Source organism: Protopterus annectens, chromosome 4.part0 (genome assembly GCF_019279795.1).
Source record: "Protopterus annectens isolate FY-2018-M chromosome 4.part0, PAN1.0, whole genome shotgun sequence".
NCBI classification, from domain to species: domain Eukaryota; kingdom Metazoa; phylum Chordata; order Ceratodontiformes; family Protopteridae; genus Protopterus; species Protopterus annectens.
Window position 1 is genome coordinate 649,349,140 of NC_056733.1, and position 14,474 is coordinate 649,363,613.

The 14,474-nt window shown below is 42.0% G+C and overlaps 1 protein-coding gene across 1 annotated transcript in view; it reads left to right on the top strand.

The window, feature by feature from the left end:
* Positions 1-212: 212 nt before the first annotated feature.
* BCL7A (BAF chromatin remodeling complex subunit BCL7A) overlaps positions 213-14,474 on the top strand; it is an 822,965-nt gene continuing 808,703 nt past the window's right edge. The window contains exon 1 of the mRNA XM_044068615.1: positions 213-451. Coding sequence (XP_043924550.1) covers positions 360-451 — 92 coding nt within the window. The 5' untranslated portion in view covers positions 213-359. The remainder of the gene's footprint in view (positions 452-14,474) is intronic.

The following is a 14,474-nucleotide window of genomic DNA, read 5'->3' on the forward strand; positions in this document are numbered from 1 at the left end:
AGAGAGTTTTAAACAGTATGAATAAAGGACACATTCCTTACTGGTTTGCACACTTTAGAGACCTGGAGTTTGCATATTGAGTTCAGTAAGGAAACACTGATACCCTATGGTAAGTTTGGCTTAGGGTAGCTGTGAGCCATGAACAGCTTCATACCCCCTATCCTTTCCTCCACAGCAGTGACTAACCAGCAGTGCTTTGCCTCCCTGTGCTTTGCTGTTCTCGGCTGGTGCACGCAGGCGCAGAGCGTGCAGCAGCCACTAGCTGTGTTCGCATTCTGAGTTCGAGGGGAGAGAACTACCGGTGAGGCTCAAATTTATTAAACCAACAGCAGCAGCAGTAGCAAGCCGCCGCAGCAGCAATGTCGGGCAGGTCGGTTCGAGCTGAGACCAGGAGCAGGGCGAAAGATGACATCAAAAGAGTTATGGCTGCCATAGAAAAAGTACGAAAATGGTACGTAAACGCACAAGAAAGTAAGAGTTTCATTGTCTAACAGCAGCAGTATGCTTGTGGGGGAGGAGAGAGGAAGAAAGGAGGAAAAAAAATGAAAGGGTCACCTGAAACAAAAAAAAATGCGTCCGGCTCGCGCTCGCTCCTCAGGTATAGTGGTGCGCTCGAGCGCTTCATAGCTGTCATGCTGTACCTGGGTAACAGGGAAGTGTTTTATTAAAATCTTTTTTTATGGATTTTCCCGTTAATACTGCTGTGGGTTGAACCCAGAAGCCATTTCGTTGCAGTCACATGAAGACTTTGTGTCTGGTGTAATGCCGGGTGGAGAGAGAGCGAGCTTTTCTCCATTGTGGAGGCAGCGCGAGGAGCCCTGTTGTCCGGGGCGCCAATCCTAATAATCTCCACTTCGGATCTATCGATCAATGACGGCGCTCGAGAGTAGTCTGAAGAGTTTTTTTTAGTCAGAGGTTTTTTAAATTTAGCGCTTTGGATGGCTCTTTAAAGCCTCGGAGACGGAGAGAGAATGGGGGGCTGGGAAGAGGAAGTGGTGCATGGCAGCTGCAGACATGAATCAGACTGTACAAATAATACATATTTACAACAAAAGAAACGTGTTTAAAACAACACACCGACCCCTCGTTTGTACATGTAATAAACGTAAAGAGGCGATTAAGTGTAGCATTCCGGAAATGATGCATTTAAAGATAATTGATGTAGTTTAAAATATTTATTATATGAGGAAACCACCCAAAAGTTTATTATTCTGTATATCTACGGTGAACTTACCTTTCAGCTGAAATAACATCATTTTGATATGATACAGTATAAGTAGTAAAAATAAAAAAAAAAGTTAAAATTCGCTGCATTACTAAATTCGAGGATTGTGTTTATTTCCAGAAACGTGTATTCATTTTAACCTGTGCAATATACAGCAAGTCGTACTTAAGTTTTTTATAATAAAAAGATATCGAAAAAGTCAGTGTTTTGCAGTTTAAGAAACGTCACAATTTAAACTGATTTTTGTATGATTTATTGCACTTTCTGATTCCTAGCTACTACAGTAATAGTTTGTAATATGATGAATGTATCGTTTTATATGCTGTTCTTTAGGTAAAGAATGAACATTGTTTGCTGCCGTGTTTTGGCTATGTATTTTGAATAAACTCGTATTTTGCAAATTGATAATTCATCTCGATTTACTTGGTTTAGTTGCAGTGTGTGCGTGTATGGGTTAAGAATGTATTCATTTTTAAACAGTATATTAAAAGTATTTATTGAAGTAACATTGTATTTTAGAGTTATGACTTTTATCATAAGATTAGAGTTGGCTGGCTCCTTAAAAACATTGTATTTAGACAGAGTGCAGCTCCTCGCGTGTTTTTAATGTATTTTAAATGCAATTTTTATATAAGATCTGTATGACATCTGCATCATTTGTCTTTTGTAGTGCTAGGTAAATGCATACAAAATAGATGAGTTATGGCTCTGTGCATTCTATTTAAAATAGGCAAGCAGCTTTAGCTGCGGGCACATGAAGTGAACCGAAAGTGCTTTTTTACGTTGTGTGTGCATATGTGTCTATGTTTATAGTCAGTAGTGACATCTGATTGGGGCACTAGGCTACATTAATTAAGACTATGCATCTAATGCATGTGTGTCCAGAACCTGTATAAAATCAAGATACTATCATGCAGTTTTATAAAACCATAAAGACTACTTTACTTGAAGACTGCTTAGTTCAGGAATTTGTCACTTTTGTCAGCCACATTTCAGAAAAATCATGTCTTGTTACATTGGGTTTTGTGCATGATTAGTAAGCAGCTACCTGTTCTATGATATCTTAGATTTTTGTACATTTATATTTGTTATATATTATGACTGAGTCATGTTATGTTGTATGTAGAAGTGTGTATATGTGGAATATTACATTTCTCCTTGCATTCACCCTAAAAAAATAAGAATGCAGTTTTGCGTTGATTTGATGTTGCATTTTACTGTACCTTAGCTCATTTTTGTGACACCGTAGTTTGTTGTATGTGACCAGTGTTACTGACCTAGAAGCACCAGGACGGACAGAATTAACTAGCTGACACTGCTGATCTGCATAGAACTGGTGCACTTTTCTTCTAAACAATCGCACAATAAATGCAGCACACAATCGTGTAGTAAATTTTAATGTACTTGTGCTTTGCTACAGTAGTTGTATATAGCTTTGCCTAGTTAATATTTAGTATTTTAAGATGAAGAAGCCTAGTAGTTGCCTTACAAATTTAAACCGAGAATCTTCTGTGAAAGTTTTAAAAGTAATCTTTTGTTGCATGGACTGACTTGCTCAAAACGTGTATGTGATAGGTTTGGGGTGCCTGCCAAGTTCCTCAAAAGCTTTGTCTGATACAACTGGGTGACTGTATGGGTTTATATATTGTGAGTGTTAGTAATGTATTATCTTATATTATTTTGCCCTTGGTTGAATGCCTGTAATAAGTTTCTGGCAGTACTGGGTTGGGGCCTGAATGCCTCTAGTATGTTTTCTGGCAGTACCGGCCATGTAATGCAGACAATTAGTACTCGGCTGAGAGGCTGTAATACATTTTCTGACATTACTGAGCGACTGTAATTAAGTGAAAAAGTATTGAGCCATTGTTGAGTGCCTGTAGTACAGTATGAGGCTATAGTGGACCATGTTTTGAGTAGCTGGAAAACAGTAGGTAGAGGTACTGGTCCATAGGCCAAGCCCCTGTAGAGTAACATTATAATGGGATGCAGACTGTGTCTGCAATACAGTAGGTGGAAATAACGGAGTGTAGGTCGAATGCATGTGTACAGTAGGTAACATAACTGGGCAGTGGGCTAAATGCCTTTAATTCCATCTGTGGCAGTACTGGGCTCTGGGCTGAGTGCCTGTAATATGGACTGTTTCAGTTTTGGGCAGTGGGTCAAAATACACGTAAAACAGTATTTGTCAGTTCTTTGCTGTAAACTGAGTACCTGCAGGACACTTTGGGGTAATATTGGACTATATGCTTAGCCTGTAATGGAATATGTGTAATCTGATAATATGCTGTGCAGTATGTAGAAGTACTGGGCTATGGGCTGGAATCATAATACAGTATGTGACTGTACTGGCTGTGTGCTCAGTGGCTGGAATATACAGCAGGACAGTACTGGGATGCATGCTGGTTGCCCGGAGTGCACAGCTGGACATTACTGGGCTGCGTGCTAGGTGCCCGGAGTGCACAGCAGGACGTTACTGGGCTGCATGCTGGGTGCCCGGAGTGCACAGCGGGATGGTACTGGGCTGCGTGCTCAGAGTGCACAGCGGGACGAGGTGCCCGGAGTGCACAGCGGCACATTACTGGGCTGCGTGCTGGGTGCCCGGAGTGCACAGCAGGATGGTACTGGGCTGCGTGCTCAGAGTGCACAGCGGGACAGTACTGGGCTGGGTGCCTGGACTGCACAGTGGGACGGAACTGGGCTGCATGCCCGGAGTGCACAGTGGGATGGTACTGGGCTTGGTGCCCGGAGTGCACAGTGGGACGGTACTGGGCTGCGTGCCTGTGATGTGGTATTTGCCACATGACTGCCTGCAGTACAGTATGAAGGAGTACCGGCCTGTGGGCTGCTGCTTTAATGCAGTATGTGGTAACACTGGGCTGTAGACTGACTGCATGCAGTACAGTTTATAGCAGTAGTGATGTACAAGTCCTCTTCACATAAGTTGAGTACCTGCAGTGTAGTATGTGGGAGTACTGGGCTGTGGGCTGAGGTGCTTGAAGCAGTAGGCCAACTGCACGTTGTATATTGTGTAACAGTACTGGGCTAAAAGCCAAATGCACATAAGTTCATAGGTGTGTACTAGGCTAATGGCCCTGGAGCCTTTACAAGCCTAGCCCATACGATTGCCCTGACAATCATGCCACCCGACATTAGTTCCCAGTGCCTCTGTTGAGTAGAGCCAGTGGAGTGATCCCCAGGGTGAATGTACTATTTCCCATCCACTCATCAAGATTTCTCTTGAAGAGGGCCAGTGTGGTGCTCTGTTTGACATGTATGGAAGTCTATTCCATAGCATGAGCAGTCTCTGGGTTATGAACCTGTTCCTCCAACTTGTTCTGTTGGTATAATACATCAAATAGGAGTAATGGCCTATGGGCCAGTGGCACGTAATATGGCATGCAGCTGTACTGAGCTGTTGATCAACTACATTTAATACGACACACATCAAGATTGGGCTGTGGGCTGACTGCATTTAATACAACATGCAGCAGGACTGGGCTGTGGGCTGACTGCATTTAATACAACATGCAGCAGGACTGGGCTGTGGGCTGACTGCATGTAATACAACATGCAGCAGGACTGGGCTGTGGGCTGACTGCATGTAATACAACATGCAGCAGGACTGGCTGTGGGCTGACTGCATGTAATACAACATGCAGCAGGACTGGGCTGTGGGCTGACTGCATGTAATACAACATGCAGCAGGACTGGGCTGTGGGCTGACTGCATGTAATACAACATGCAGCAGGACTGGGCTGTGGGCTGACTGCATGTAATACAACATGCAGCAGGACTGGGCTGTGGGCTGACTGCATGTAATACAACATGCAGCAGGACTGGGCTGTGGGCTGACTGCATGTAATACAACATGCAGCAGGACTGGGCTGTGGGCTGACTGCATGTAATACAACATGCAGCAGGACTGGGCTGTAATGTATTGCCTGTAATACTTAGTAGTGGGTGTCACATTGTGTCATAGAAAGACCTTTGTGTCAAAGAGCCAAAGTTCAGGGTTCAGTCTTTATTTCTCTGCCACCGTTTGGCATCTACATGGGATCTTGCAGGTTCTCCAGTTTCCTCTGAAAAAACATACTCATTAGTTGGTTACAGAAAATCACCCATGTTCTTTTACTGTGCTTGATAATATTCCCTGCTGTTTGCTAGTATGTGCCCAGCACCACATGACTAAGCCCCTCTTAACCCCTGGAGAGCCTTAAATGTTATGTCCCTGAGGCATGGAGAACGGTTACAGTGGTACTGTCACACAAAGCAGATCCTGGAAATTATAGACTTGCTAGTCTCACAAGTGTTATCTGTAAAGTTATGGAGTGCATGATTGCCTAGCTGATTGATAGTAGTGACATAAGTGATTTTATTTATTTATTATTTTTATTTTACATTTGCTGACTGGGCTAGTCTGGATATATGTCCATTTTCAGTAGAGGCCCGAGGAAACAAAATCACATATACAGAAATTAATGTATACAATGAACATTGCAGGTGCAGTACAGGGAATAATCAAAGAGGTCATTCATTCATAACATAGTGCAAAATATACAGATACAATTAGTACAATACAAAATGTAGTTGCAATACATCATAAAGAAAAAGATGGCAGGTAAAGTATACAATATATTCGTATACAAGTAGTCATAAAGAAAAAGTAGGAGCTGAAATTATACAATATATTAGTAAAAGTAGTCTCCTTAATGAGATTCTGAAGATGTAAGTAATAGTATAGAAGGACAAGGTAAGTTGTTTTTAAGAAAAGGCACTTGATTACTGAGAAGAGGAGGGTAGGTTGAACCAAGTAAGAAGAGCTAGTTGATCAGCCAGGTTTAGTACATGGGCACAACCAGTATGTTCTGAGGAAAAGTTTCAGTTTGGTTTTAAAGAGTGATATAGAGGGAAGAGAGGTAAGTTTGTTAGGAAGAAGGTTCCAGGATTTTCCAACAGTATTAGAGAAAAGAGAGTCCCCAGCCCTGTTTGATTTACAAATATTTACAAGAAGTTTGTGATGATCGTAAGGTTTTTAGATTCTTGTAGGGGGTAATGAGGGTAGATAGCATAGGGGTATTGGTAGGTTGGTAAAGGGTTTTATGGGCAATGGTCAGTTGGTGGAATTTAAGCTGATTTTGCAATTCAAGCCATCCTAGCTGCTTTAGATTGAAACAGTGGTGGGTTCTGAAAGGGTTACCTGTAGCAAATCTGGCTATGTTATTGTATGAGGTTTTCCGTTTTATTAAGGTTGTTTTTAGAGAGATTAGTATGTATGGGTGAGGCATAGAGGAAAGTGGAAATTAGATGGGTGTGAGCAGTAGTTATTCTAGCTGCAGGAGAGAGGAAGGGTTTGATCCTGTAGAGAGAGCCTAGTTTTCTATTAACAGATTTTAGAGTATTGTTAATATGGGTGTCGAAGTTAATGTTATCTATGGTGATACCTTGTAGTTTGAGTTGGATCTGGGGATATGAGAGTACCATTATTGGATGTTACTGTGAAGTCTATTGGGGGGGGGGGGCTTACAAGTAGGAGTAAAAAGGAGGAGTTTAGTTTTTTGGGGGTTCAGAAGGAGACCGCGCTGTGTAAACCATTGTTCAACTGTGTTAAACACATTTTGGGTACGGGAGTGAAGTTCAGATATAGATGTGGCTGAGCATATAAGTGTGGAATCATCTGCATATTGTATGCATGTAGCTTGGGGGATTCCTAGGTGAAGGTCGTTGATAAATATAGAAAACAGGAGAGGTCCTAATATGGACCCTTGAGGAACACCAATGTTAACAGGCAGATGGGTAGATAGAATGTTATGCCAAAGTACAGCCTGTTGTCTGTTATCTAAGTAGGACTGGAACCATTTTATAGCTAGTGCATCTAGTGACAGGGATTTGAGGATATTTATAAGTATCTGGCGATTTACAATATCGAATGCCTTAGACAAATCTATAAACAGAGCAGAGGAAAGCATATTGAGGTTACTGTTTTTGTTAATACAGTCAGTAAAGGAAAGGAGGGCAGTAGTAGTGCTGTGGGAAGGTCTGAAACCATGTTGAGAGTTTTAAAGTAAGTTATTTTGGAATAGGTGGTCTAGCAATTTTTTTGTGGATGCATTTTTCCATGATCTTTGCTAAGGGAGAAAGTAGGGCTATGGAACGGTAATTGGAGAGTTCAGTAGAGTTCCCACCCTTGTGAAGGGGGATAATATGGGATACTTTCCAGATTTTAGGGATGTGTCCTTCACTGATGGTTCTATTGATGAGAATGGAAATGAGATAGGCGATGGATTTGGCTGCCTTTTGCAGATATTCAGCAGGTAGTTGGTCTGCTGAAGGAGTGCACGGTTTCAGTTTTTGGATAAGGGTAATAATATATGTTGTTGGGACTGGTTGGAAGAGAAATGGAGGGGATGGGTTAGAGTTAGAGTTGGATATAGTTAAGTTCTGAGTAGATAACTGACTGGCAAGAGTTTGAATGGCCTCAGTGAAAAAGGTATTAAAGGCATCAGTAGTCTTCTTGGGATTCTCTTGGTCTGTGCCTTGTGGGTTTGGTGTGATGGATTGACCTGGGTGTAATAATTGATTAATACTCGCCCAGAACATTTGTGGTTTATTATGGTGAGTCTGCTGGAATTGTAGGTAGTAGTTTCTTTTGTCAGACAGTATAGCTTGTTTAGTTTCATTTCTCAGCTGTCTGAAGTTTTGTTGGTCTACTGGGTTTTTAGTTAAATGAGATTTATTCCAGTATTTATTTCTTAGATGGATTTTTTGCCTGGTTTCTTTTGAAAGCCATGGGGCAGATTTAGTTCTCATTCTAACAGAGCGGGTTGGTGCATGGTGGTGTAGTACGGCTAGGAAGTTAGAATTAAAGTAATTAACAGCTTCCTCCAGTGTGAGGTATTTTAAGGGAGACCAGTTACATGCTCTTAGTTCTCTCTGGAAGAGATTGGGGTTGAAATTTTTCTTGGTTCTAATTGTCCTAGATATGGTTGGATTCGGTAGATTGGATTTAATTAAGCCTGGTGATCTCCAAACCCAGGATGCAAACCAGTTTGGATTTATAAAAGGTAGGTAGTTCCTAATAAGCCTACTCAATTCTGTTGAAAAGGTCACTGAAGTACTGGATGGGGGCTTGACAAGTCTGTACTGCTTATCTTGACCCATAGCTCACAGCTCAGTACTGCTACATGCCATATAAGGTGCAGCCAGCTTTGAAAGCATCTCACAAAATATAAAAAAAAAAAAAAGTGTCAACTTAATGTAAAGTCATAACTGACTGACAGAAGGCATATTGTTAAGGTAGGGGGTGTCTCGTCTACACAGGTGTGTCACCTCTGGGGCTCTATCCTGTGCTCCCTGCTGTCCAGTGTTTACTACTTGACATGAAGGCAGGTATCGGTGTGCTGTGGCTAAGGCTGTTGACTGCAAACTTGGTGCAGCTGTCAAATTCCTGTTGGACACTCGGATACTTCAGTAGGGAATGGATTAGAGCACTGCCTGGTGTGTCTGTCATGGGCTCATCTTAAATGCCAAATCATGCAGTCTAGCTAGCTGTCTTTGTGAAGTACATCAGGTCCTTCTATTCCCACTTAACTGGTACAAACAGCTACAATTTATTCATAATGTTGGTGTTTGTAATCTTTCTTTTGATCGTGTCTTGGCTATGGTTAGGAAGTCCTTCTGCCTTGTCCATGTCATCTGTTGGTGTACTTCCTAAAATCTTGTGCACTCCTGGTATCTGTACTCTTCACTTATTGGACTGATCCTTGATTGCAGCGACCCTTTTTGAAGGTACCTCACATTGCACTTTGACCAAATTGAAAAGACCCCAAAGGTTTCTAACCAAGATTATTTCTGGACTAATGTAAGCTAGCCTGAAAGACTTGCAGCCCTATTCCAGTACTCTGTCTTTCATGGACTCTAAGGGGTGGTCTCTCTGTCTCTTTTTTTTTTTTTTTTTTTTTCCTAGCATTTTAAGCACGGAAAGTCCCTGCCCTTTTTGATCTTCTCCACCTTCTCAGAACCATTGGTCTGTTTAATACTAAAGAGCTCACCTTCCACCACAAGGCAAATGAAAACTGCTGACGTGACAAGTTTTCAGAGATGTACATTCCGTAGCTTTGGAATTAGTCCCCTCTATGTATCAAAAAATTAATTTCACGTCTGCTTTCAGACCTGGCAGTTGGATGGGAGGCTGTAAATTCATGCCTGGGATATGTGGAAGTAATCTTACCAAGGAAACTAAAATGCTGTTGATATCAAGGGGTGTTGTGAGTAAGCTTCTTGCTAGCCCTTCAGGCATAATCTTCTTATGAACCTATGAGCCTACAGTTTGTGGCAATACTGGGTGATCACTAAATGCGTATAATGCATCATGTGGCAGTAGCCAAACTCTGTAGTGTAGAAGACTGAAGTGATTTGTAGCCTTGAGCACAACATATGTGATTAGATTTCAGCTAGCAGGTCGCGTACTGAAAGAGTTGAGCAAGGGGATGGGAGTGAACAGCTTACACTGGCTTACCTGTCCTGGGGGTGGGAGGTAATTGATCCAGTCATCCAGGTTGCTCCCATACAAATGGAGTTGTGCAGTAACAATGATTGTAGAACTAGTTATGTGGGCTTGGCAGTCTAAGCCTGTGATGTCAGACCTCAGAGGTAGGTAGGTAGCCTGCATATGCTGAGGGAAGGCGTAAAATGCACCTGTGGGGATGTGGTTGCCCATCTCAGTAACCGAAGGATGGGATTATTGGTCTAACCACAAATCCCATGATGGCTGCTTGCATAACTGCTCCCCTACAGTGGGAGGACTAATTATCGCCAGGTAGTATGGTTGACAAATGATATAAAATACTTTACATGGCATTACTGGGCAGTACTGAACCATAGTCTAGTGCCTATAATACAGTGTGGGACAGTATGGGGCTGAGAGATGTATAATAATGCAGTATGTAGCTTTAGTGGACTGTAGGCTATGTGATTACAGCGTAATGTATGGCAGAGTTGGACCGTGGACTGAGTACTTGTAATCAGTTGTCTGTATTAGGCCATAGCTCAAGTATTTGAACTCAAGTAAGTAGTAATAGTGGTCTGAGGGCCAAATGTCTGTAATACAGTATGTGGCCTTACTGAGTAGTGGATCAACTTGTGTGTATCAGTAGTTGGTTGTAAGCTGAGTGGTTGAAGTACACTGTGGGATAGTACTGCAGTATGTGCTGAGTTCCTGTAGTGTAGTGTGTGTCACTTGAATGCATGCTGTGTAATATGTGGGAATATTGGGTTCTGGGCTGGCCGCAGGCCAATTGCATGTAATACGGTATGTGGTATTAATGGGCTGTAATCTGACTGTACATAATGCAGTATGTCACAGTATTGCACTGTAGGCCGACTGCACATAATACAGCATGCAGCAGTACTGGGCCGTAGGCCGACTGCACATAATACAGCATGCAGCAGTACTGGGCCGTAGGCTGACTGCACATAATACAGCATGCAGCAGTACTGGGCCGTAGGCCCACTGCACGTAATACAGCATGCAGCAGGGCTGGGCCGTAGGCCCACTGCACGTAATACAGCATGCAGCAGGGCTGGGCCGTAGGCCCACTGCACATAATACAGCATGCAGCAGGGCTGGGCCGTAGGCCCACTGCACATAATACAGCATGCAGCAGGGCTGGGCCGTAGGCCCACTGCACATAATACAGCATGCAGCAGGGCCGTAGGCCCACTGCACATAATACAGCATGCAGCAGGGCCGTAGGCCCACTGCACATAATACAGCATGCAGCAGGGCTGGGCCGTAGGCCCACTGCACATAATACAGCATGCAGCAGGGCTGGGCCGTAGGCCGACTGGCGTACTACGTAGGCCAAGTGCCTGCTGTACAGTATGTGGAGGTGCTGGGCTGTAGGCCAAATGTTTGTAATACAGACTGTGAAAATCATGGCTGAAAGGTGGAATGTCTATAATGAAGTGTTTTTGTGGTAGTAGGGGGATGTAGGCAGAAGTCTTGTAGTACAGTGTTTAGTAGTAGGCCATTTTCTTCTGATGAAAAGGCTGGAGGGAGATGTCCCAGAAGCAGAAGGGAGGCAGCTGTAATGATTTATTTTTTTCTTATTTTGTGGTTATGCAATGGAATTGAAGCTGAGGAATTAATTTCTGTACTTTAGACCTGTAAAGGGAAGCATGTTATCATTACTTCTCATGCAATATTTACACCTTTCATTTCAAACAAGGATGTGTTCCATTAAGAACTGCTTGCAGTAATTTTAAAAAAGGATGTGTAAGATATTTGTACAGGATGATTCTAGTGAAGGTTAGAAAGGATTTAGTGTACTTTTAACACATTTTTATTTATTTTCTTTAATAGCTGTCCATAACTTTTTGTCAAGCTTAGATGCATTGTAACAAGTCTGTATGCATGTGTATAAACAAAACTGGAGTGTAGGTGAATTGTCTGCAGTTTGTCTATCCACCCATCCACAACCCCGTTCTCATTTTTGCACATGGGTTCAGGGTGTCTTTTCAATGGTAACATTCATTTAGAGCAAAGTTTCACACCACCAGGTGGCTAGCCCTGCCACGGCTGTTCCATACCACACACTCGCATGCACACACACCTGTGACCAATTTACTGTGTCCAGTCCACCTACTGTATGTCTTTGAAATGTGGGAGGAAACCTGAGCACCTGGAAGAGACCCACATGAACACATGGAGGACTTGCAGGTTCCTCACAGAAGGCACCCCAGCCAAGGATTGAACTGGAGAACCTCTTGTTGTGAGCTGATAATGCTAACCACTGCACAACTGTGCTGCCACTGCAGTTTGTCCATTAGCTGAGAAAATGGCCTTACCGTTTTGTATTAAGGAGTTCTGGTTTTTAGTTTGTTTTGCGTAGTAATGTCTGAATATCCCGTATGAGTGCTGAAGAAGTAACTGCAACAAGGTCTGCTTTGTAAGGCTTTAATATAGTGGATAAATATCAAATAAGGGAACAGTTACAATTACATTAACCTGCTGTTACATAAGTCACAGTTACCAGAGTCTGCTAAATGGATGTGTTGTAATGTTGATCCTCAGTTTCACTTGCTGCTTGTATGAAAAGCCAATGTGGTTCCTATTCTTGACTTGCCATATTCTAATATATACTACAGCTGTGAAGTAAGAATGATGTCAAGGGCTGACATCTTTCAGTCTGTGTACTGACTAGAGGGTTGTAGATGAATGGAAATCTTTAGATGAATGCTGCATATTGATTTAGCATGCTAGTGACCACTGGTTTTGACTGGTATGTTTGGTAGGTTTAGGTGGCACATTACCAGCACCTCCTACACAAAAATGTTTATATTTGTAATGTATAGTGTTCCAAATGTGGAAATGGGATTGGAGAGCTATGATTGTCTGACCACTCTCAGATGGGGAAAGGAGTGAGATCAGATCATGCTTCCTACAAGTGGTCAGTGAGGGCTGTATCAGGACATAGTGATTTCTGGCTTTCCATGGATTCAACTGTGTCTATAAATTATCCTGTGACCTGCTTTATAAGAATGCTGTCTTTATGATCCAGAGGTTTCCAGCGTTGTCTATATAATAGGTTTTGAAATTCAAAGCATCTGTTTGGAAGTTGGGTATATGCTGAATTTATGTAGCACACAACTAAAAATGAGCGGAAATGCACAAAATTTTCCTTATCACTTGACATATCCCTTCACATGCAAAAGTTTGACATTAATCCTAAAGCACGTTTATTGCATTTTTACAATAGTAAGAAACATAGGTTCATAGGTAAGTACTAGGCTATTGGCCCTAGGGCTTATATAAGTCTAGCCAAAAAGGTACCGAAACATGGGTATATACAAATGCAGTCCAGTCATACAAAAGCTGTTTTAAACTTTTTTAAAAAGGTTCAAGGCTGGTGCGCACCATCCTCATAATTTGCACAGCTCAAACAAAAATAATGCTTTTGACACTCTTTAAGATGTGTATCTTCATTCAGTGGTGCACTCCTTAGCTCACCACGGCCATGTATCTATGCACCCTCTTTCTGTGTTGCGTTCTCTTAACTCGCCACATCATGTGCCAGTGGTGGATTCTCTTAACTCGCCACATCATGTGCCAGTGGTGGATTCTCTTAACTCGCCGCATCATGTGCCAGTGGTGCATTCTCTTAACTCGCCACATCATGTGCCAGTATCGCATATCGTGTAAATGTGGTGATAGTCAAAATAACTGTTATTTATTCTCTTATTTGTTGCTGTGATATTTAACCAGTGAATCTGCTGTCTGTATCAGAGCATTGTCTTCAAATGGCTCCAGTAATTTCAACCATATGTAAGAGCAGTTTTAATTTACTTGTTTGTTAATTGGGTGAGTAGGTTGGTCTGAGACCCTTCTTGGTCACAACTCAGGCCACAAAGCAGCTTCACAGAACAAAACTCAGTTTTTCATACTGTAAATATAAATTTTATGCCTAATAAAAAATCAATCTCCTCAAATATGACTTGGTAGTCCATACCATACACTCACCCATTACACAGTACATAAACGCTACTCAAAGTCACCAGGTAGCTTTTTGATTCCTCTTGATCACCTTTACCCCATAATATTCGTGTCATCCTTTTAATGACTTCAGAATATACATAAAATGGTTATATTGGGGAAGCCTGTGAAAGATTGTCCTCTTGCTGTGCACATGGAATGATCTAGACATTTTGTCCAGTCAGATGAATTAGATTGCATATCCTAGTAATACCATGGTGGTGATAAACTCTTAAGTCTGTAAATACTTAGTGATGTTTTCTTTAGCTTGCAGTTTCAGCTATAATTAGGAAATCATGTTTAATAGTATAAATATCCAAGATCCAACTATGATCAGCAGTATTCCTGGCACCTCCACTATCATTTGCCCATTTGCCTAAAGAAATGTTAATACACTCACTCTGGGTCCGGAGGATCTAGTTTTAGCCTTTCCTGTAGTAGGCTACACCCTAATTGTCATTATGTATACTTCAGGTGAGCCCTTTTTTGGGTTTCAATCTTTTGCAATTGCAGGATTAATTAACTTTCCCATTACACTGATTTAAGGATCCATAATGTCAAAAACGTTTAGACTTTGCCCACCAATTACCACTTAGCTGAACCAGCAAGTTCTATTCACATTCCCTGTATTTTTTATGGTGGATGCAGTTCAACCTAAGTCTAAAGTTTGCTATGTCCGTAACTTTTTATGTACTTCGTATGACTAATAAAGGTACTGCT